This window comes from Nerophis ophidion, linkage group LG03, assembly GCF_033978795.1.
Source record: "Nerophis ophidion isolate RoL-2023_Sa linkage group LG03, RoL_Noph_v1.0, whole genome shotgun sequence".
Lineage (NCBI taxonomy): Eukaryota > Metazoa > Chordata > Actinopteri > Syngnathiformes > Syngnathidae > Nerophis > Nerophis ophidion.
The window spans coordinates 7,071,600-7,097,114 of record NC_084613.1 but is presented as its reverse complement, the minus strand read 5'-3'; the positions used below and the strand labels follow the sequence as shown (position 1 = coordinate 7,097,114).

At 43.4% G+C, this 25,515-nt stretch overlaps 1 protein-coding gene across 4 annotated transcripts in view; it reads right to left on the bottom strand.

Moving 5' to 3' along the window:
• Window positions 1–25,515, bottom strand: part of enah (ENAH actin regulator) — a 152,449-nt gene that overhangs the window by 95,012 nt on the left and 31,922 nt on the right. For 2 of the 4 annotated variants that reach the window (XM_061894127.1, XM_061894130.1), the window contains exon 1: window positions 2,000–2,245. The exons of 1 other annotated variant lie outside the window; for it this stretch is intronic. In XM_061894127.1, the coding sequence (XP_061750111.1) occupies window positions 2,000–2,091 (92 nt within the window). In that variant the 5' untranslated portion in view covers window positions 2,092–2,245. Of the gene's footprint in view, window positions 1–1,999; window positions 2,246–13,268; window positions 13,514–25,515 lie in introns of those variants that run through there. One more of the 4 variants, XM_061894128.1, reaches the window with a different exon arrangement.

Genomic DNA, 25,515 nt, shown 5'->3' with positions numbered 1-25,515 from the left:
GCAGTAGCTACACAAGCCCTCAGGGACTGTGGCAGTAGCTCCACAAGCCCTCAGGGAGCGTGGCAGTAGCTACACAACCCTTCAGGGAGCATGACTGTAGCTCCACAAGCCCTCAGGGAGCGTGGCAGTAGCTACACAAGCCCTCAGGGACTGTGGCAGTAGCTCCACAAGCCCTCAGGGAGCGTGGCAGTAGCTACATTAGCCCTCTCGGAGCGTAGCAGTAGCTACACAAGCCCTCAGGGACGGTAGCATTAGCTACACAAGCCCTCGGGGAGCGTGGCAGTAGCTACACAAGCCCTCGGGGAGCGTGGCAGTAGCTACACAAGCCCTCGGGGAGCGTGGCAGTAGCTACACAAGCCCTCAGGGAGCGTGGCAGTAGCTACACAAGCCCTCAGGGAGCGTAACAGTAGCTACACAAGGTCTCAGTGAGCGTGGCAGTAGCTACACAAGCCCTCAGGGAGCGTGGCAGTAGCTACACTAGCCCCCAGGAGGGTGGCAGTAGCTACACAAGCCATCAGGGAGTGTGGCAGTAGCTACACAACACCCTCAGGGAGCGTGGCAGTAGCTCCACAAACCCTCAGGGAGCGTAGCAGTAGCTACATAAGCCCTCAGGGAGCGTGGCAGTAACTACACTAGCCCTCACGGAGCGTGGCAGTAGCTACACAAGCCCTCAGGGAGCGTGGCAGTAGCTACACAAGCCCTCAGGGCGCGTGGCAGTAGCTCCAAAACCCCTCAGGGAGCATGGCAGTAGCTCCAAAAGCTCTCAGGGAGCGTGGCAGTAGCTCCACAAGCCCTCAGGGAGCGTGACAGTAGCTACACAAGCCCTCAGGGAGCGTGGCAGTAGCTACACAAGCCTTTGGGGAGCGTGACAGTAGCTCCACAAGCCCTCAGGGAGTGTAGCAGTAGCTACAAAAGCCATCAGGGAGCGTGGCAGTAGCTACACAAGCCCTCAGGGAGCGTGGCAGTTGCTCCACAAGCCCTCAGGGAGCATGGCAGTAGCTACACAAGCCCTCACGGAGCGTGGCAGTAACTCCACACGCCCTCAGGGAGCGTGGCAGTAGCTACAGAAGCCATATGGGAGCGTGGCAGTAACTACATTAGCCCTCACGGAGCGTGGCAGTAGCTACACAAGCCGTCAGGGAGCGTGGCAATAGCTACACAAGCCCTCAGCGAGCGTGGCAGTAGCTCCAAAAGCCCTCTGGCAGCGTGGCCGTAGCTACGTTAGCTCTCAGGGAGCGTAACAGTAGCTCCACAAGCCTTTGGGGAGCGTGGCAGTAGCTCCACAAGCCCTCAGGGAGCGTGACAGTAGCTACACAAGCCTTTGGGGAGCGTGACAGTAGCTACACAAGCCTTCAGGGACCGTGACAGTAGCTACACAAGCCCTCAGGGAGCGTGGCAGTAGCTACACAAGCCCTCAGCGAGCATGGCAGTAGCTCCACAACACCCTCAGGGAGCGTGGCAGTAGCTCCACAAGCCCTCAGGGACCGTGGCATGATCTACACAAGCCCTCGGGGAGCGTGGCAGTAGCAACACAAGCCCTCAGCGAGTGTAGCAGTAGCTCCACAAGCCCTCAGGGAGTGTGGCAGTAGCAACACAAGCCCTCAGGGAGCGTGGCAGTAGCTCCACAAGCCCTCAGGGAGTGTGGCAGTAGCTACACAAGCCCTCAGCGAGCGTGGCAGTAGCTACACAAGCCCTCAGGGAGCATGACAGTAGCTCCAAAAGCCCTCAAAGAGCGTGGCAGTAGCTACACAAGCCCTCAGGGAGCGTGGCAGTAGCTCCACAAGCCCTCAGGGACTGTGGAGATCCGAAAAGCGGATCTCAACAGTTAAAAGAAAAGGTGATGTAACACAGTGGTGAACATGCCCTTTCCCAACTACTTTGGTAATTGAAAGTGAAATAAAGTCTGGTAGCTTGAAGCTCAGCTTCACGTTTCAGCTCATTTAGGAGACTTCTGGCGGCGTGGACTGACACCACAACAACAACAACAACAAGTACATACCGGTGAATTTCCATTTCAGACAGCAGCGCACATGTTTGGTGGAGGTCGCTGGCGGAGGCTTCGTAAAGTGGAGCCGAGGTCTGGATCTGCATGGCTCCTCACTGCGACCTTGCACTCCCTGCTCCTCCTCCTCCTCCTCCACACACTAACAGCCAGCAAACCGTGGCCGTGGACAGACCTTCCCCATGGCGGACTCTCCTCTCCATCCTTCCCCGGCCTGCCTCCCACTGCCGATCCTCTGCTATCATGGGGAGTCCTTACTTATTCACACCGTGTCAGTGATAAAAAAAACCCAAATCTAGCGGAGCGGCGCCGCTTTTCTGCTGGCGGCGGCAGACGCTTGGATGCTGGTGTCGCCACTGCAGCGGTCTGGTCTGGTATCCAGGCAACAGGCTCCGGCGCTCTTGGGGGCTCCCTGATAAGAAGGAAGCTGATATGTGGGAATCACCTCGCCGTGGATCAGCCCGCTGTGGAATGGTCCGATACGGGAAGGGCGATATAAAGTCTGTCTCCCGTAAGTCACATGACTGCCTTCTTTTATCTGGCCGCCTCTCATCCCTCCCTTCACCTTTTCCATCATCTCTCTCTCTCTCTCCAACCTGACTCGCTCTCCTCTCTCTCTCTCTCGCTCCATCATGTAAGGAAATATGCCAAATACCAGTTTGTCCAAATGTTAGGAGAAGGGGTGGGTGGATAAGTCTGAATGAAATATCAGTAGCAAGGAAAGAAGTAGTACAACAATACCAGCAGGATGAGAGCTAAAAAATATTCACACTCACACACACATACTGTATATATACATATAGATATAGATATATTACCCTCTCAACGGGGGGTGCTTACAAACACCAGTCGTTTACCAAGCAAAAGGTAACACGCGAGGACATTAGCACATCTGACACGTACGTAGGATTAACCGAAAGAGCCTTTAAAGCCAGATGGAATAAATCACAAGGCCTCCTTTAGAAACCAGATCTTGCGGAACTCTACAGAACTCAGCAAGCACATTCGGAACCTCAAAGACGATAATGTTGAATATTCAATAACATGGCAAATTCTTGCATCAAGCACACCTTTAAGACACATTTAAGTCTCACCTTAAAACTCATTTGTATACTCTAGCCTTTAAATAGACCTCCTTTTTAGACCAGTTGATATGCCGCTTCTTTTCTTTTTCTCCTCTTTCCCCCCCCCGGTCCGATGACCATGGATGAAATACTGGCTGTCCAGAGTCGAGACCCAGGATGGACCGCTCGTCGGGACCCAGGATGGACCGCTCGCCTGTGTATCGGTTCGGGACATCTCTACGCTGCTGATCCGCCTCCGCTTGGGATGGTTTCCTGTGGACGGGACTCTCGCTGCTGTCTTGGATCCGCTTTGAACTGAACTCTCGCGGCTGCGTCGGAGCCACTATGGATTGAACTTTCACAGTATCATGTTAGACCCGCTCGACATCTATTGCTTTCGGTCCCCTAGAGGGGGGGGGGTTGCCCACATTTGAGGTCCTCTCCAAGGTTTCTCATAGTCATCATTGTCACTGGCGTCCCACTGGATGTGTGAATTCTCCCTGCCCACTGGGTGTGACTTTTCCTTGCCCTTATTTGGGTTTTTCCGAGGATGTCGTAGTCGTAATGGTTTGTGCAGTCCTTTGAGACATTTGTGATTTAGGGCTATATAAATAAACATTGATTGGTTGATTGATTGACCTTACAACAGTGGTAATAAAAGATTCAACCTATGCTTAAAAGAGAAACTGTTTACTATATATCATCCAGGCCTGCCATCCCTCAACAAGCGCAGTGAAATCATATCAGCATGGCGTCACAGACGGAAACACCTCCTGGGTAACACATGAGCCAATCACCACGCCCCTACGCCCGCCTGTACCCACCCACTCTGTGCCCTATATAAACCATTGTATGTGAATGCTTCCCATTAAAATCTCCTGATGATTGAGGGAACCCCTCATGAAACAGTTCTGTAGAGATGAAGTAGTCTTGTGATTTTTCCCCACACACACACACACATATATATATATATATATATATATATATATATATATATATATATATATATATATATATATATATATATATATATATATATATATATATATATATATATATATTTATTACTTCGGTACTCTTGTCTTGTTCTGTATATTGTACAGTATTTTGTATTTCTACAGTGTTTTGTATATTGTACAGGATTGCTTGCTATTTTTATTGGATAGTAATCTGTTTATTTCAATTGTTAGTTTATCTGTTATTTATTTTACCCTATATTTGTTCCCACAACCGCACCTTAATTCGGAGTCTTTAATCTCGTCATATGCAAATATAATGACAATAAAGTCTATTCTATTCTATTCTATTCTACAACTAAACTACAACTCCACGGACTGGAAGCAAGGAGGGCGCCTGTGTCACAAGGCTCGGACCGGAGTGTGACTCACTTTTCCCGCCCTGTTGTGTTGAAAGCTATTGTTGCAACAGACGCTGACCAATCATCTCAATGACAGGAATGTGTGTTGCTGTGGAAAAAGTTTGTTCATGGTGTTGCATCTCTGGGTGGTAAGGCACAGAAAAATACTGGATGGAAATAGTCGGCTTGTACGGTATACCGGTACTAGTATAGCATTGCACTACTATTGAATCAAAAACGGTACTATACTCTGTTTGAAAAGTACCGGTTCCCCGGCATGACATTGTTGGTTTTACCAGCAGAGGAGCATGTTGGGCAGCGCACACACACAGAGTACTTACATGCAGACACAGTGTGGAGACAGAAAAAGGGGAGAATGGACGCATTTTGGTGTAAAAAGTCTAGCTAGTTTAGCTACTTCCAAATAACTAATCCTGGTGACAAATAAAGTAAGTTTCTTACAAGTAGCATTATCACTGGAGGACGAGGAATAGCTAAAAATGCTTCACTACACACCGTAGGAGGATACGATAGCGCACCGCCGTCACGATGTAAACAAATGCCATGGTTGGATCTACACCTGACATCCACTGTAATGATACCAAGTACAGGAGCGTATCTAGTCGATACTACAATTACATCCATATTTTATTTCGTCACAAAATCCTTTTACTTTTTAAAATTCATATTTGTCAGGCTTGCCACTGACAGTTTGTTTGTGGTTTAGTTTTTCCTCTGTGTGTTTAGTATTTCCTGTCCTTAGTTCCTGTCAGCACTCTAATTTTGGTTCAGCTTCCTGTTCGTCTCCCTGAGTGCTTTGTTTCCCCTCAGCTGTGGCTGATTGCCACCTGGCCACACCTGGTGTCAATCAGCCCGCTCCTATTTGCACCTGCTTTATCTTCCAGTCAGTGCTGTATTATTAATTTGTCTTGTCGATGACTTCCGTATTGTCTCTCCTGTCATGTCGAGTCATTGAAGCGTAGCGGTAAGCTATCTTTCGGTATGTTTGTAGCTTACTGTTTTTTGTTCCCTGCTTCCGTTTTGTTTTCACTCTACAAGTAACGACAAACACATTTCGGGAGAACGTCATCGTAACACAGTGGTTCTCAAACTTTTTTTGTCATCCCCCACTTTGGACACGGGGGAAGTTTTCAAGCCCCACCTGCCCCCATCGCCCCAACAGAACGCTAATGGCAAGCTTAACATTTTCAAATTTATTGAACATCAAGTAACATTCAAGTCAGGGTTTCTCACACATTCACTTATTTGTGTCATGTCTCTATTCCCCACAGGTGGGGCCCGCCCCACACTTTGAGAAACGCTGCCGTAACACAACATAAACACAACGGAACAAATACCCAGAATCCCATGCATCCCTAACTATTCCGGGCTACATTATACACCTTGCTAGCACCAAACCCCGCCCACCTCAACTGACGCACAGAAGGGGGTTTGGGGGTAGCGGGGTGTATAATGTAGCCCGGAATAGTTATGGACGCATGGGATTCTGGGTATTTGTTCTGTTGTGTTTATGTTGCGTTACGGCAGCGTTTCTCCAAGTGTGGGGCGGGCCCCACCTGTGGGGAATAGAGACATGACAGGTGGGGCGCGAGGAACGGGAGGGAATTTCACTTGAAACATTTTTTTTATTATTATATTCTTGCGATGACCAAGAAGAACGCGGAGTAGAAGCATTTAAGTCTCACCTTAAAACTCATCAATATACTCTAGCCTTTAAATAGACCTCCTTTTTAGACCAGTTGATCTGCCGCTTCTTTTCTTTCTCGTATGTCCCCCCCTCCCTTGTGGAGGGGGTCCGGTCCGATGACCATGGATGAAGTACTGGCTGTCCAGAGTCGAGACCCAGGATGGACCGCTCGTCGGGACCCAGGATGGACCGCTCGCCTGTATCGGTTGGGGACATCTCTACGCTGCTTATCCGCCTCCGCTTGAGATGGTTTCCTGTGGACGGGACTCTCGCTGCTGTCTTGCATCCGCTTGAACTGAACTCTCGCGGCTGTGTTGGAGCCACTATGGATTGAACTTTCACAGTATCATGTTAGACCCGCTCCACATCCATTGCTTTCGGTCCCCTAGAGGGGGGGGGGGTTGCCCACATCTGAGGTCCTCTCCAAGGTTTCTCATAGTCAGCATTGTCACTGGCGTCCCACTGGATGTGAATTCTCCCTGCCCACTGGGTGTGAGTTTTCCTTGCCCTTTTGTGGGTTCTTCCGAGGATGTTGTAGTCGTAATGATTTGTGCAGTCCTTTGAGACATTTGTGATTTGGGGCTATATAAATAAACATTGATTGATTGATAGTTAGGGACGCATGGGATTCTGGGTATTTGTTCCGTTGTGTTTATGTTGTGTTACAGTGCGGATGTTCTCCCGAAATGTGTTTGTCATTCTGGTTTGGTGTGGCTTCACAGTGTGGCGCATATTAGTAAGAGTGTTAAAGTTGTTTAAACGGGCACCCTCTGTGTGACCTGTATGGCTGTTGAACAAGTATGCCTTGCAGTCACTTATGTGTTTTGGCTTAAGCCACATACAACATGTGCCTGGTCTGGTTTGTTCAAGTTGTAGAGGGCGCTGAAGGCAGTGCCATCAAAGCACGCCCTTATTAATGTTGTTAGGGAGAAAATCCGCAGACATTCGAACCCGCGGGCCGCACTAAGATAGACGCGTGTCTGAGATCCCTGGTTTATACATAGCCCAAAGCAAAAAAATAAATACTCTGTATGCCGTGTTATTTAATTTTAAATTTCCAAAGAGTTTTGTGGCTCCTATAGTTTTCTTTATTTTGGGAAACGGGTCTAAATGGGTCTTTGAGTGGTAAAGGTTGCCGACCCCTGCCCCAGAAAGGCTGACTCACGTTGAGATAAGCGGTCGTCACTGAATATTGCGACTTTGGACGGGAAACATACGGAGAATGTGCGATAATAAAGGAAGACATTTGTGAAAAATGAAAGGCTGACCTGGAGGAAGAAAGAACTTTGGTGCAAATGCACCAAACTAAACGTCAACAGAGACTGGATGGTTCCCCCTGGTCTGACTGACTCCTTGAAACAACGGATGTCAAATACCGACCGACATCTCCACACTCTTGCTCGGGGATATTTGTGCTTCACCTGAGCTGGAACTTTTGGAACTTGTGTCCTTTTGATTGTTTTTGACCTAACCCCCCCCCAAAACGGTTTCTGCCAGGAGACGCAAGCGATCACGATGAAGGTAACAATACTACGGCACAAAAGGTGAAGTGATAGTGAAGTCCTCAGTTGGGACATCAAACTTGACTAAAAAGGAGCAGGTAAAAGCCGCGACAAAGTTTCTCTACGTAAACCCACAAACGGGGTGTCCAATTGCCGGTGGATTTCACCGGTTCCTACGGCGGGATTCAGGATTCGGTGGCACAGAAAACTACAAGTCCTGACAGATGTTTCTAGTGACAGCCTAAACTGGAACCAGATCTCTTATCCTCCCAAAACTACTTGTCTGCAAACAAGAGCCTTTTACCAAATGATGAAAAGTCGACCATGTATGACAACGTCAGCTTAAGAAGTTTTCAGTCATGAAACTAAAAACCAACCTTTCAGATATCGCAGTGGTAGAAACTGTAGAGCAGTTTCACAGAGTTTAGCAGGAACTATTTTCAAAAAGAGGCTAAACCAATCTGATGAACGCAGTAGAGATCGGATTGATAGTGAGGTCCTCAGTTGGGACATCAAACTTGACTAAAAAGGAGCAGGTAAAAGCCGCAACAAAGTTTCTGTATGTAAACCCACAAACGTATAGTTGCGGGATGTCCAATTGCCGGTGGATTTCACCGGTTCCTACGGCGGGATTCAGGATTCGGTGGAACAGAAAACTACAAGTCCTGACAGATGTTTCTAGTGTCAGCCTAAACTGGAACCAGATCTCTTACCCTCCCAAAACTACTTGTCTGCAAACAAGAGTCTTTTACCAAATGATGAAAAGTCGACCATGTATGACAACGTCAGCTTAAGAAGTTTTTAGACATGAAACTAAAAACTACCCAATCAGATAAGGCAGTGGTGGAAACTGTAAAGCAGTTTCACAGACTTCAGCAGGAACTGTTTTGGAAAAGAGGCTAAACCACTCTGATAAACAAACACAGTAGAGATTGGATTGATAGTGAGGTCCTCAGTTTGGACTTTAAAAAGGAGCTGGTAAAAGAAACCCGCAGACGTATAAATATTTTTACTAGTAGAGAGTTGCGGGGTGTACGACTGCCAATGGAGTTCCACCGGTTCCTACGGCGGGATTTAGGATTCGGTGGCATAGAGTCTGACAGTCCCCCCACCATGTTTCTAGTGACAGCCAAAATTGGAACCAGATCTCTTACCCTCAAAAACTACTTGTCTGCACACACGAGTCTTTTACCGAATAAGGAAAAGTCGACCAACTTAAGAAGTTTTTAGACAAGAAACTAAAGACTAAAACAGACCCTGTTGTAATTTTCTCCGGAGCTACTCTCTAAGGTACCGCAGTGGTGGTAACTAAAGATGTTTCACAGAGATCAGCAGGAACTGTATACGAAACGAGGCTAAACCACTCTGATAAACAAACAAACACGGTAGAGATTGGCTGGTCATCAGTTCGGACATCAAAAAGGAGTTGGTCAAAGAAAGTTTAGAGAGTTGCGTCATGTACAGTTGCCGGTGGATTTCACAGATTTCTACGGCGGGATTCAGGATTCGTTGGCACAGAGTCTGACAGTCCCCCCGCCGTGTTTCTAGTGACACCCACAATTGGAACCAGATCTCTTAACCTCAAAAACTACTTGTCTGCACACACGAGTCTTTTACCGAATGATGAAAAGTCGACCAACTTAAGAAGTTTTTAGACATGAAACTAAAGACTAAAACAGACCCTGTGGTAATTTTCTCCAGGACTACTCTCTAAGGTATCGGAGTGGTGGTAACTAAAGACGTTTCACAGAGATCAGCAGGAACTGTATGCGAAACGAGGCTAAACCACTCTGATAAACAAACAAACACGGTAGAGATTGGCTGGTCATCAGTTCGGACATCAAAAAGCAGCTGGTAAAAGAAAGTTTAGAGAGTTGCGTCGTGTACAATTGCCGGTGGATTTCACAGATTTCTACGGCGGGATTCAGGATTCGTTGGCACAGAGTCTGACAGTCCCCCCGCCGTGTTTCTAGTGACACCCACAATTGGAACCAGATCTCTTACCCTCAAAAACTACTTGTCTGCACACACAAGTCTTTTACCAAATGATGAAAAGTCGACCAACTTAAGAAGTTTTTAGACATGAAACTAAAGACTAAAACAGACCCTGTTGTAAATTTCTCCAGAACTACTCTCTAAGGTATCATAGTGGTGGTAACTAAAGACGTTTCACAGAGATCAGCAGGAACTGTATACGAAACGAGGCTAAACCACTCTGATAAACAAACAAACGCATTAGAGATTGGCTGGTCATCAGTTCGGACATCAAAAAGCAGCTGGTCAAAGAAAGTTTAGAGAGTTGCGTCGTGTACAATTGCCGGTGGATTTCACAGATTTCTACGGCGGGATTCAGGATTCGTTGGCACAGAGTCTGACAGTCCCCCCGCCGTGTTTCTAGTGACACCCACAATTGGAACCAGATCTCTTACCCTCAAAAACTACTTGTCTGCACACACGAGTCTTTTACCGAATGATGAAAAGTCGACCAACTTAAGAAGTTTTTAGACATGAAACTAAAGACTAAAACAGACAATGTGGTAATTTTCTCCAGAGCTACTCTCTAAGGTATCGCAGTGGTGGTAACTAAAGACGTTTCACAGAGATCAGCAGGAACTGTTTACGAAACGAGGTTAAACCACTCTGATAAACAAACAAACGCAGTAGAGATTGGCTGGTCATCAGTTCGGACATCAAAAAGGAGTTGGTCAAAGAAAGTTTAGAGAGTTGCGTCGTGTACAATTGCCGGTGGATTTCACAGATTTCTACGGCGGGATTCAGGATTCGTTGGCACAGAGTCTGACCGTCCCCCCGCCGTGTTTCTAGTGACACCCACAATTGGAACCAGATCTCTTAACCTCAAAAACTACTTGTCTGCACACACGAGTCTTTTACCGAATGATGAAAAGTCGACCAACTTAAGAAGTTTTTAGACAAGAAACTAAAGACTAAAACAGACCCTGTTGTAATTTTCTCCAGAGCTACTCTCTAAGGTATCGCAGTGGTGGTAACTAAAGACGTTTCACAGAGATCAGCAGGAACTGTTTACGAAACGAGGTTAAACCACTCTGATAAACAAACAAACACAGTAGAGATTGGCTGGTCATCAGTTCGGACATCAAAAAGCAGCTGGTCAAAGAAAGTTTAGAGAGTTGCGTCGTGTACAATTGCCGGTGGATTTCACAGATTTCTACGGCGGGATTCAGGATTCGTTGGCACAGAGTCTGACAGTCCCCCCGCCGTGTTTCTAGTGACACCCACAATTGGAACCAGATCTCTTACCCTCAAAAACTACTTGTCTGCACACACAAGTCTTTTACCAAATGATGAAAAGTCGACCAACTTAAGAAGTTTTTAGACATGAAACTAAAGACTAAAACAGACCCTGTTGTAAATTTCTCCAGAACTACTCTCTAAGGTATCATAGTGGTGGTAACTAAAGACGTTTCACAGAGATCAGCAGGAACTGTATACGAAACGAGGCTAAACCACTCTGATAAACAAACAAACGCATTAGAGATTGGCTGGTCATCAGTTCGGACATCAAAAAGCAGCTGGTCAAAGAAAGTTTAGAGAGTTGCGTCGTGTACAATTGCCGGTGGATTTCACAGATTTCTACGGCGGGATTCAGGATTCGTTGGCACAGAGTCTGACAGTCCCCCCGCCGTGTTTCTAGTGACACCCACAATTGGAACCAGATCTCTTACCCTCAAAAACTACTTGTCTGCACACACGAGTCTTTTACCGAATGATGAAAAGTCGACCAACTTAAGAAGTTTTTAGACATGAAACTAAAGACTAAAACAGACAATGTGGTAATTTTCTCCAGAGCTACTCTCTAAGGTATCGCAGTGGTGGTAACTAAAGACGTTTCACAGAGATCAGCAGGAACTGTTTACGAAACGAGGTTAAACCACTCTGATAAACAAACAAACGCAGTAGAGATTGGCTGGTCATCAGTTCGGACATCAAAAAGGAGTTGGTCAAAGAAAGTTTAGAGAGTTGCGTCGTGTACAATTGCCGGTGGATTTCACAGATTTCTACGGCGGGATTCAGGATTCGTTGGCACAGAGTCTGACAGTCCCCCCGCCGTGTTTCTAGTGACACCCACAATTGGAACCAGATCTCTTACCCTCAAAAACTACTTGTCTGCACACACGAGTCTTTTACCGAATGATGAAAAGTCGACCAACTTAAGAAGTTTTTAGACATGAAACTAAAGACTAAAACAGACCCTGTGGTAATTTTCTCCAGGACTACTCTCTAAGGTATCGGAGTGGTGGTAACTAAAGACGTTTCACAGAGATCAGCAGGAACTGTTTACGAAACGAGGCTAAACCACTCTGATAAACAAACAAACGCAGTAGAGATTGGCTGGTCATCAGTTCGGACATCAAAAAGGAGTTGGTCAAAGACAGTTTAGAGAGTTGCGTCGTGTACAATTGCCGGTGGATTTCACAGATTTCTATGGCGGGATTCAGGATTCGTTGGCATAGAGTCTGACAGTCCCCCCGCCGTGTTTCTAGTGACATCCAAAATTGGAACCAGATCTCTTACCCTCAAAAACTACTTGTCTGCACACACGAGTCTTTTACCGAATGATGAAAAGTCGACCAACTTAAGAAGTTTTTAGACATGAAACTAAAGACTAAAACAGACCCTGTGGTAATTTTCTCCAGGACTACTCTCTAAGGTATCGGAGTGGTGCTAACTAAAGACGTTTCACAGAGATCAGCAGGAACTGTTTACGAAACGAGGCTAAACCACTCTGATAAACAAACAAACACGGTAGAGATTGGCTGGTCATCAGTTCGGACATCAAAAAGGAGCTGGTAAAAGAAAGTTTAGAGAGTTGCGTCGTGTACAGTTGCCGGTGGATTTCACAGATTTCTACGGCGGGATTCAGGATTCGTTGGCACAGAGTCTGACAGTCCCCCCGCCGTGTTTCTAGTGACACCCACAATTGGAACCAGATCTCTTACCCTCAAAAACTACTTGTCTGCACACACGAGTCTTTTACCAAATGATGAAAAGTCGACCAACTTAAGAAGTTTTTAGACAAGAAACTAAAGATTAAAACAGACCCTGTTGTAATTTTCTCCAGAACTACTCTCTAAGGTATCGCAGTGGTGCTAACTAAAGACGTTTCACAGAGATCAACAGGAATTGTTCACGAAACGAGGCTAAACCAGTCTGATAAACAAACAAACACAGTAGAGATTGGCTGGTCATCAGTTCGGACATCAAAAAGGAGTTGGTCAAAGAAAGTTTAGAGAGTTGCGTCGTGTACAATTGCCGGTGGATTTCACAGATTTCTACGGCGGGATTCAGGATTCGTTGGCACAGAGTCTGACAGTCCCCCCGCCGTGTTTTTAGTGACACCCACAATTGGAACCAGATCTCTTAACCTCAAAAACGACTTCTCCGCACACAAGAGTTGTTTAATAAATTGTTTAAGAAGTTTTTAGACATGAAGCCACAAACTAACCAGATCCAGAACTAACCAACTGTAAAGCCGCTTCTTAGAGTTCAGCAGGAACTATTCCTTGTATCGATATAAGCAGTTCTTAATTTAACATTGTGACCCGGAATATCACTTGATCCAATAATAACCCCAAGTCAGCAACCAGAAACTTACGAGTCACGAGTCATCTTGGCAACACCGCCTGAGTCCACTACAAGAAAATTCTGTTCTCGAAAGCGTTTGTCCCGAGTTCTCCGGGTCTCCACTTTGTCTACAGGCTGGAGGACTAACCGGCTGACTTCAGACGGGAGAAAAGTGAGCGGCCTTTAGATGGACCTGACGGTGGGAGGGCGCACACCCCACCCGCACCGCCAACTGGAGCCGGAGCTAAAAGTGGAGTGTCCGGGGGTGGGGAAGGGTTGCAACACTGGGTGTTCAAATCTCCGGTACAACGTATCTCTTCCCCCAAAATAGACGTTGTGACCCGCATGCATCACCAGCCAGGATTATCCGGGGGATTTGCAGGAGCCACCGGGACACGGTCTGCTCATTCCACACGGATGACACAATGCTTGATCACAGGAGGGAACAATTCATGACGCTAAAGAACTGCAAAGTTTTTTGGGATGTTTTTTTTTTCCTGGGGACAGGCCCACCAGATGTGTGGTGAAGCCTCTGTTGTCCTTGTTCTAACAAACACTTAAGATACTTGACCACTAACCAATGAAGCATCACCACTGCCTTATTACCCATATTTCTTAGCCCACATTAGGTGTTATATTTTATTGTATGATCTTGAAACTACTTGGTATCAGATCCATACCAAAACGTGAGGTATCATTCAAAGCTAATGTAAAGTATCAAAGAAGAGAAGAATAAGTAATTATTACATCTTAACAGAGGTGTAGATAGAACATGGTGAAACAGAAAACAGCATGACACCTACCCTTTACATCAGTATTTTAACCATATTATTATTGGTGTATTAGGTGTTATATTGTATGCTCTTGAAACTACTTGGTATCAGATCCATACTTAAATGTGTGGTATCATCCAAAACTAATGTCAAGTATTAAAGAAGAACAAATTAGTGATTATTACATTTTAACAGAAGTGTAAATAGAACATGTTGAAACACAAAACAGCATGACACCTACCCTTTACATCAGTATTTTTTAACCATATTACTACTGGTGTATTAGGTGTTATATTCTATTGTATGATCTTCAAACTACTTGGTATCAGATCCATACCTAAATGTGTGGTATCATCCAAAACTAATGTCAAGTATCAAAGAAGATAAGAAAAAGTGATTATTACATTTTAACAGAAGTGTAGATAGAACATGTTGAAACAGAAAACAGCACGACACCTACCCTTTACATCGGTATTTTTTAACCATATTACTACTGGTGGATTAGGTGTTACATTCTATTGTATGATCTTCAAACTACTTGGTATCAGATCCATACCTAAATGTGTGGTATCATCCAAAACTAATGTCAAGTATCAAAGAAGAGAAGAATTAGTGATTATTACATTTCTACAGAAGTGTAAATAGAACATGTTGAAACAGAAAACAGCACGACACCTACCCTTTACATCAGTATTTTTTAACCATATTATTACTGGTGTATTAGGTGTTATGTTATATTGTATGATCTTGAAACTACTTGGTATCAGATCCATACCTAAATGTGTGGTATCATCCAAAACTAATGTCAAGTATCAAAGAAGAGAAGAATAGGTGATTATTACATTTTAACAGAAGTGTAGATAGAACATGTTGAAAAAGAAAACAGCACGACACCTACCCTTTACATCAGTATTTTTTAACCATATTATTACTGGTGTATTAGATGCTATATTTTAATGTATGATCTTGAAACTACTTGGTATCAAATCCATACCTAAATGTGTGGTATCCTCCAAAACTAATGTCAAGTATCAAAGAAGAGAAGAATAAGTGATTATTACATTTTAACAGAAGTGTAGATAGAACATGTTGAAACAGAAAACAGCACGACACCTACCCTTTACATCAGTATTTTAACCATATTATTATTGGTGTATTAGGTGTTATATTATATTGTATGCTCTTGAAACTACTTGGTATCAGATCCATACTTAAATGTGTGGTATCATCCAAAACTAATGTCAAGTATTAAAGAAGAAAAAATTAGTGATTATTACATTTTAACAGAAGTGTAAATAGAACATGTTGAAACAGAAAACAGCACGACACCTACCCTTTACATCGGTATTTTTTAACCATATTACTACTGGTGGATTAGGTGTTACATTCTATTGTATGATCTTCAAACTACTTGGTATCAGATCCATACCTAAATGTGTGGTATCATCCAAAACTAATGTCAAGTATCAAAGAAGAGAAGAATTAGTGATTATTACATTTCTACAGAAGTGTAAATAGAACATGTTGAAACAGAAAACAGCACGACACCTACCCTTTACATCAGTATTTTTTAACCATATTATTACTGGTGTATTAGGTGTTATATTGTATGATCTTGAAACTACTTGGTATCAGATCCATACCTAAATGTGTGGTATCATCCAAAACTAATGTCAAGTATCAAAGAAGAGAAGAATTAGTGATTATTACAATTCTACAGAAGTGTAAATAGAACATGTTGAAACAGAAAACAGCACGACACCTACCCTTTACATCAGTATTTTTTAACCATATTATTACTGGTGTATTAGGTGTTATATTATATTGTATGATCTTGAAACTACTTGGTATCAGATCCATACCTAAGTGTGTGGTATCATCCAAAACTAATGTCAAGTATCAAAGAAGAGAAGAATAGGTGATTATTACATTTTAACAGAAGTGTAGATAGAACATGTTGAAACAGAAAACAGCATGACACCTACCCTTTACATCAGTATTTTTTAACCATATTATTACTGGTGTATTAGATGCTATATTTTAATGTATGATCTTGAAACTACTTGGTATCAGATCCATACCTAAATGTGTGGTATCCTCCAAAACTAATGTCAAGTATCAAAGAAGAGAAGAATAAGTGATTATTACATTTTAACAGAAGTGTAGATAGAACATGTTGAAACAGAAAACAGCACGACACCTACCCTTTACATCAGTATTTCTTACAAAATATTATTATTAGTTTATTAGGTATTATATTTTATTGTATGATCCTGTAACTACTTGGTATCGGATCGATACCTAAATGTGTGGTATCATCCAAAACTCATGTCAAGTATCAACAAAGAGAAGAATAAGTGATTATTACATTTTAACAGAAGCGTAGATAGAACATGTTGAAACAGAAAACAGCACGACACCTACCCTTTACATCAGTATTTTTTAACCATATTATTACTGGTGTATTAGATGCTATATTTTAATGTATAATCTTCAAACTACTTGGTATCAGATCCATACCTAAATGTGTCGTATCATCCAAAACTAATGTCAAGTATCAAAGAAGAGAAGAATAAAGGATTATTACATTTTAACAGAAGTGTAGATAGAACATGTTAAAACTGAAAATTAACAGTAAATGGACAGGTAAATTAATAATCGTTTTTTTTTTTACAGTTTGTCCCTCATTATGTGTACAAAATAATAGGTGTATAAATGACACAATATCTTTGTTTGTTTACTTACTACTAAAAGACAAGTTGTCTAATATGTTCAACATTTTATTTAAGGACTAAATAACAATAATAAACATATGTTTCATGTACACTAACATTTGTTGTTACAATAAAGACATTATTTTGTGGTCCCCTTTGTTGAGAAAAATATGGAAATATATCGTGGTACCGGTACCAAAATATTGGTATCGGGACAACCCTAATTGATGCAAGCATCGTCACCATAGCAACACCCTGGCCCGTTTTAGAGTTAATATCGTGTCGATACTAGGATGATGTGATTCATACTTTTCCATTTTGGGTTTGGAACAAGTATCCACATCTGTGATACTGCTCTGGTATTTACTTGCCGTGGGGTCAATATCAACATTTGCAGCATCGCCCAGTCCCCGTATCGCCTTTAAAAGAGTCTCCCACACCCCCTCATTCATTCACCCCCCCACTCGGTGTGGATCACCTCCTTCATTCCCACACTGTGCATCCTTTCTCTGGCCCTCCTCCATTCACGGTCCCCTTTCTCCTCTTCTCAGCTCACCTCCCATGCTAATAGGTCTTAAGTGGGGTCTCCATGGCGATGTCCTTTTTATCCCGGCCAAGGGGGGGGGGGACAAGCTGGGCCTGACAGGATTAGACTTTGTGAAGTATTTGTCTCAGCACGCTTTTTGGAGCCAGCATTTGGACATTTTTATCATTTCAACGAGAGAAAGTTTGCGTGAAGGGCGCCGTTTGTATAGTCCTTGGTGGCCTGGTTTGGAACTCGGCCTGTTCATGGGTTTTATTTGCACACCCAGATATAAAGACAAAGAACAACATACAATTCGAACGCAGGAAAAAATATTTGTTGGACGGGTTAAAGAAAACCCTAACATCTTGTAAAGACACCTACCCTCAACATCCAAATTTACAAACTTATTTCACCAAGTACCACCCCAGGAAACACTTTTCTCTCCAAGTACCACCACGTTGGAACCCAGTTGCATAGTAGGGCTAAGTATTCACTCAAAACAAGGCTTTATTTAACAAGTATTGTTATTATTTTTGGCCACTGTAACAATACACACAGTTTGAACAGTGGAGCTGAGGTTGCCGAGGTAGTTAAAAATCTCCTCGGTGGCAAGGCCCCCAAGGGTGGATGAGATCCGCCCACAGTTCCTTTAGGCTCTGGATTATCAGGCTTGCCCCTGACAGTTTGTCTATGTTTTAGTTTTTTCCTCTGCATTTGTCTGTTTCCTGTGTTTAGTATTTCTTATCTTTTAGTTCCTATCAAGTGCTCTTAATTTGTCAGCTTCCTGTCTTGTTCCCTGAATGCTGTGTTCCTCCTCAGTGTGTTTAGTATTTCCTGTCCTTAGTTCCTGTTTAGTGCTCTTATTTTGTCAGCTTCCCGTCTTGTTTCCTGAGTGCTGTGTTCCCCTTCAGCTGTTTCCTGTGTTTAGTATTTCTTATCTTTTAGTTCCTATCAAGTGCTCTTAATTTGTCAGCTTCCTGTCTTGTTCCCCGAGTGCGGTGTTCCTCCTCAGTGTGTTTAGTATTTCCTGTCCTTAGTTCCTGTCTAGTGCTCTTATTTTGTCAGCTTCCCCTGAGTGCTGTGTTCCCCTTCAGCTGCGGCTGATTGGCATCTGGCCACACCTGTTGCCAATCAGCCGGCTCCTATTTGTACCTCCTTTGTCTTGTGTCAGTTGCTGGATCATTCTGTCAGAGTTATTTGTTGACGAACCCCAAGATGCAGAGATGGAGGCAGGCACGGAGTGAGGCACATTTGAGGTCCTCTCCAAGGTTTCTCATAGTCATCATGGTCACTGGCGTCCCACTGGGTGTGAGTTTTCCTTGCCCTTATGTGGGTTCTTCCGAGGATGTCGTAGTCGTAATGGTTTGTGCAGTCCTTTGAGACATTTGTGATTTGGGGCTATATAAATAAACATTGATTGATTGATTGATTGATTGATTTGTCTTTGTTAGAAATATAGCTCGGTCCAATTTGTTATATATTCCAACAAAGTGCAGATTGTTTTTTAAACTATTTTAAACATTTCATCCAAAATCTAAAATTAATCTTTATCAGGAAAAATTACTAATGGGGCGGCATAGCTCGGTCGGTAGAGCGGCCGTGCCAGCAACTCGAGGGTTGCAGGTTCGATCCCCGCTTCCGCCATCCTAGTCACTGCCGTTGTGTCCTTGGGCAAGGCACTTTACCCACCTGCTCCCAGTGCCACCCACACTGAATTAAAGGTGAAATTTAGATATTGGGTTTCACTATGTAAAAGCGCTTTGAGTCACTCGAGAAAAAGCGCTATATAAATATAATTCATGTTCCATAAAAAATGGTTTTAATTTTTTCTAAAAGATTCGAATTGGCTAATTTTTCTCGACATTTTTTTTTTCGGTCGAATTTTGAATTTTAAAGAGTCAAAATTAAAAATAAATTATGTTTCAAAATTTAATTTTCATTTTTTTTTAGTGTTTTATTCTCTTTAAACCGTGTTTTTTTTCATCATTTATTCTCTACAAAAAAAACAGACTATGAACATAAATCAAACAAAACTTACTTGGCATGGCATGAAGCGCGAAACTATGGCAAGGCATGAAACAAGTCAGCGCAGAGCGAGAAAAGATCACATTGACGCCCGCGCCACTGACTGGCAAAGACGAGCTTAAATACTGCCTCTGATTAGTGCTCGGGAAGCAGGTGAGCGGGCATTTTGTCCACCGGAGACAGGTGGACAAAATGAGTAACCAAGGAAACAAGACAAGGGAGTGGAAAAAAAAACAGGAACTTAAAGAGTTTGAAGGACAAACAGCACATGGCCAAACAAAAACATGACATTTGATTTATTATTGGTTAGCTTCAGAATAACAAAGTTATTAAAAAGAATAAGAGACTTATTATACAATAAAAATGCACACATTTAGTTGTATTCAGTGTTAAATAATATGATATGGCTCTCACGGAAATACATTTTGAAATATTTAAGCTTTCACGGCTCTCTCAGCCAAAAAGGTTCCCGACCCCTGCTTTAGTGGGTGCGGTTTCGATAATGATGTTGTCTGTGGTCTGGCAAATATGGTAAATATTGCAAGGATCATGGTCTTGAAAACACTGGTAACTGCCATTTGTCTGCTTAGGCGCTTCCAAAAACCTTGGAAAAGTCTGTAATGCATGAAAAAAAAAAAAAGCCTACTTGAATCCAGATCATACTCAACAATTATCTCCAGATTGCAACGGAGGTTGGAAGTTGGAAGAGGAACTTGGCAGAACTTGTCGTCCACCACATATGGCAATGTTGGGTTTTTGTCTGAATTTTGGGACTCGACTGCTCATTCTGCACGCTCATGAGTCATCGTAGTCAGTGTTAGACCACAGGAGGTCCTCGGTACTTTCCTCTACTGCAGGGGTGCCCATTATGTCGATGGCGAGCTACCAGTCGACCGCGGGGGGTGTGTCAGTCGATCTCCAGCCAGGCTTTTTAAAAAAAAAAATAGACCTAAAAATGAGTGATCATCAATCTTCACCAAGACGTCACTTAAATGACATTCACGGTACCGGAGGGTCTTGTGAGATGACGCTGGCTGCTGCAAGATCATTATTATGAAAATATGACCGAGAGGAAGGCGAGAAACACTTTTTATTTCAACAGACTCTCGCGCCGTACCTTCCGTCAAAACTCTAAAGGCCGACTGCACATTTCCTATCTTCACAATAAAAGCCCTGCTTCATGCTGCCTGCGCTAACTAAATACAGAGTCTCGGAAAACTGGCGTGCACAAGCGATCCCTCAGAAAGCTGGCGTGCACATCACTTGTGCACGCCAGCTTTCCGAGACTCTTATTTTGTTAGCGCAGGCAGCATGAAGCGGGGCTTTTATTGTGAAGATAGGAAATGTGCAGCCGGCCTTTAGAGTTTGGACGGAAGGGACGGCGCGAAAGTCTGTTGAAATAAAAAGTGTTTCTCGCCTTCCTCTCTGTCATTTTTTTCATAATAATGAACTGGCAGCAGCCAGCGTCATCTCACAAGACCCTCGGGTGCCGTGAATGTCAATCAAGCAAGCTACGGAATTTGCCGCCAATGTTTTTCTTGTAAAGTGTATGGAAGCTGGATGAATTAGATGCCAAAAACCAACCACTTTCATGTGGTATTGTACAGAAAGGACAACTTTTTTTTCTCCTCCATTTGAAAATGTGGGCGTTATCATCATTACTGTCTGATTTCAATCAATGCAAGTCATCAGAATCAGGTAATACACCAACTTATATTCTTGTCTTCGTGAAAGAAAGACATCTATATGTGTTACACATGCTTGTGTTATCATTAAACACATTTAACTTGTTTACAAAAATGTCTCTTTCATAAATAAATAAATATAAATGATATATATAAATGAGGTAGATCCCCTCGAGTTGGTCAATTGAAAAGTAGCTCGCCTGCAGAAAAAGTGTGGGCACCCCTGCTCTACTGCAAAGTTAGTCCTGGTCTAGTCCCAGTCCGAATTTGTGCCAGCACTCTAGCTGGAAACCCCCCAAAAGCAGTGAAGTTTGCACAATGTGTAAATAATAAATAAAAAGATGTTTCAAAAAAGCTGGCACAAGTGGCAAAAAAGACAGAGAGAGTCGAAAAAATGCTCATCAAAGACTTATTTGGATAATCCCACAGGTGAACGGGCTAATTGGGGAACAGGTGATTGGCTATAAAAGCAGCTTCCATGAAATGCTCACTCGTTCACGAACAAGGACGGGGGCGAGGGTCACCACTTTGTCAGCAAATGCCTGAGCAAATTGTTTAAGAACAACATTTCTCAAGGAATTTAGGGATTTCGCCATCTACGCTCCGTGATGTCATCAAAATGTTCAGAGAACGTGGAGAAATCACTGCACGTAAGCCGTTGTATTACGCACCTTGGATCCCTCAGGCGCTACTGCGTCAAAAAGCCACATCGGTGTGTAAAGGACATCACCACACAGGCTCAGGAACACTTCAGGAAACCACTGTCGGTAACTACGGTTGGTCGTTACATCTGTAAGTGCAAGTTAAAACTCTACCATGCAACGCCACAGCCATTTGTCAACAACACCCAGAAACGCTTCGCTCTAAGATGGACTGATGCAAAGTGGAAAAGTGTTCTGTGGTCTAACGAGTCGACATTTAACATTGTTTTTGGAAACTGTGGACGTTTTATCCTCCAGACCGAAGAGGAAAAGAACCATCCGGACTGTTCTAGGGTGAAAGTGTAAAAGTCAGCATGTGTGATGGGATGGAGGTGTATTGAGGGATTTCACCATCTACGCTCCGTGATATCATCAAAATGTTCAGAGAATGTGGAGAAAATCACTGCACGTAAGCCGTTATATTACGCACCTTGGATCCCTCAGGCGCTACTGCGTCAAAAAGCCACATCAGTGTGTAAAGGACATCACCACATGGGCTCAGGAACACTTCAGGAAACCACTGTCGGTAATTACAGTTGGTCGCTACATCTGTAAGTGCAAGTTAAAACTCTAAAGCCATTTATCAACAACACCCAGAAACCCTGCCAGCTTCACTGGACCCGAGATAATCTAAGGTGGACTGATGCAAAGCGGAAAAGTGTTCTGTGGTCTGACGAGTCCACATTTCACATTGTTTTTGGAAACTGTGGACGTTTTATCCTCCGGACCGAAGAGGAAAAGAACCATCCGGATTGTTCTAGGGTGAAAGTGTAAAAGTCAGCATGTGTGATGGGATGGAGGTGTATTGAGGGATTTCACCATCTACGCTCTGTGATATCATCAAAATGTTTGGAAAACGTGGAGAAATCACTGCACGTAAGCCATTATATTACGCACCTTGGATAACTCAGGCGCTACTGCATCAAAAAGCCACATCGGTGTGTAAAGGATATCACCACACAGGCTCAGGAACTCATCAGGAAACCACTGTCGGTAACTACAGTTGGTCGCTACATCTGTAAGTGCAAGTTAAAACTCTAAAGCCATTTATCAACAACACCCAGAAACCCTGGCAGCTTCACTGGACCCGAGATAATCTAAGTTGGACTGATGCAAAGTGGAACAGTGTTCTGTGGTCTAATGAGTCGACATTTAACATTGTTTTTGGAAACTGTGGACGTTGTATCCTCCGGACCAAAGAGGAAAAGAACCATCCGGACTGTTCTAGGGTGAAAGTGGAAAAGTCAGCATGTGTGATGGGATGGGGGTGTATTGAGGGATTTCACCATCTACGCTCCGTGATATTATCAAAAGGTTGAGAGAATCTGGAGAAATCACTGCACGTAAGCCACGATATTACGCACCTTCCATCCCTCAGGCGCTATTGCGTCAAAAAGCCACATCGGTGTGTAAAGGATATCACCACATGGGCTCAGGGACACTTCAGGAAACCACTGTCGGTAACTACAGTTGGTCGCTACATCTGTGTAAGTGCAAGTTAAAACTCTACCAAGCAAAGCCACAGCCATTTGTCAACAACACCCAGAAACGCTTCGCTCTAAGATGGACTGATGCAAGGCGGAAATGTGTTCTGTGGTCTGACGAGTCCACATTTCAAATTGTTTTGGGAAACTGTGGAGGTTCTGTCCTCCGGGAAAAAAGAGGAAAAGAACCATCTGGACTGTTCTAGGGTGAAGGTGTAAAAGTCAGCATGTGTGATGGGATGGAGGTGTATTGAGGGATTTCACCATCTACGCTCCGTAATATCATCAAAATGTTGAGAGAATCTGGAGAAATCACTGCACGCAAGCCATGATATTACGCACCTTCCATCCCTCAGGCGGTACTGCATCAAAAAGCCACATCGGTGTGTAAAAGATATCACCACATGGGCTCAGGAACACTTCATAAAACCACTGTCACTAACTACGTTTGGTCGCTACATCTGTAAGTGCAAGTTAAAACTCTACCAAGCAAAGCCACAGCCATTTGTCAACAACACCCAGAAACGCTTCGCTCTAAGATGGACTGATGCAAAGTAGAACAGTGTTCTGTGGTCTGACGAGTCCACATTTCAAATTGTTTTGGGAAACTGCGGAGGTTCTGTCCTCCGGAAAAAAAGAGGAAAAGAACCATCCGGACTGTTCTAGGGTGAATGTGTAAAAGCCAGCATGTGTGATGGTATGGGGGTGTATTAGTGGCCAAGGCATGGGTAACTTACACATCTGTGAAGGTACCATTAATGCTGAAATGTACATACAGCTTTTGAAGCAACATATGTTGTTATCATGGACGCCCCTGCTTATTTCAGCAAGACAATTCCCAGCCAGTTGTTACAACAGCGTAGTAAAAGAGTACGGGTACTAAACCGGCCTGCCTGTAGTCCAGACCAAGGCGGGAGACTGTTGAACAACTTAAACTGTACATCAAGCAAGAATGGGAAATAATTCCACTTCAAAAATGTGTCTCTTCAGTTCCCAAACCTTTACTGAGTGTTGTTAAAAGGAAAGGCCATGTAACACACTGGTAAAAATGCCTTTTTTGACAATTGTTGCTGCCATTAAATTCTAACAAAATGTAGTTTCTCAGTGTGAAGATGAAATATCTTGTCTTTGCAGTCTATTCAATTGAATATAAGTTGAAAATGATTAGTTGTATCCTGTTATTATTTACCATTTTACACAAGGTGACTACTTCACTGGGTTCTGTACTTTACAGTATCGCCCACCCAGACTGCTAAATGACAACAGGAGCAGATGTACAAACGTAAAAAAATCCGCAAAATAAAAGCCCAAGTATTGCTGCAGTACATCCACAGACTGCACAGTCCAGTTAAGTTTAAAAAAAAAAAAAAAAAAAGGCAAGACAGACAGCTGCTGTGGACAAGAAGCCACAGATGGACAAACTGAGCAACCACCTGTTTCTACACACACACACACACACACACACACACACACTGATACAAATACTCACTCTTGTAAGAACCAGGCTCCTAATTCACACCGACCAAAATATTTCTACAAGAATCAAAAAGGAAGGATGTGCTTTAAATAAATCGTAACATTGAAATCACACTGCAATGTCCACGTTTATGGATGTATGTTATATTGTCCATTTTATGGGGGAACTGAGTGGATAATTTAATTATGATGCGTTCAAGAAGCTGTTACGGAACCTCTTTCTAGAGTCCAGCAGTGAAAAGAGTCCTTGGTGGAAGTGGGAGGAGTCTTTGCAGATTTTCCGTGGTCTGGTCAGGCAGCGGCTTTTTGCCATCTCCCGGATAGGAGGATATATATTTAGGTATATTTATTTATTTTATATATCCATCCATTCATTTTCTACCGCTTATTCCCTTTTGGGGTCGCGGGGAGCACTGGCGCCTATCTCAGCTACAATCGGGCGGAAGGCAGGGTACACCCTGGACAAGTCGCCACCATATATATATATATATATATATATACACAGTGGGGCAAAAAAAGTATTTAGTCAGCCAGCGATCGTGCAAGTTCTCCCACTTAAAATGATGACCGAGGTCTGTAATGTTCATCATAGGTACACTTCAACTGTGAGAGACAGAATGTGGAAAAAAAAAATCCAGGAATTCCCATTCTAGGAATTTTAAAGAATTTATTTGTAAATTACGGTGGAAAATAAGTATTTGGTCAAATCTCATTCATTCTTTCCTTAACACGGATCAATCGTACTGTCCCCTTAGCAGAAAAACGGCCCCAAAGCATGATGTTTCCACCCCCATGCTTCACAGTAGGTATGGTGTTCTTGGGATGCAACTCAGTATTCTTCTTCCTCCAAACACCACCAGTTGAGTTTATACCCAAAAGTTCTATTTTGACCAC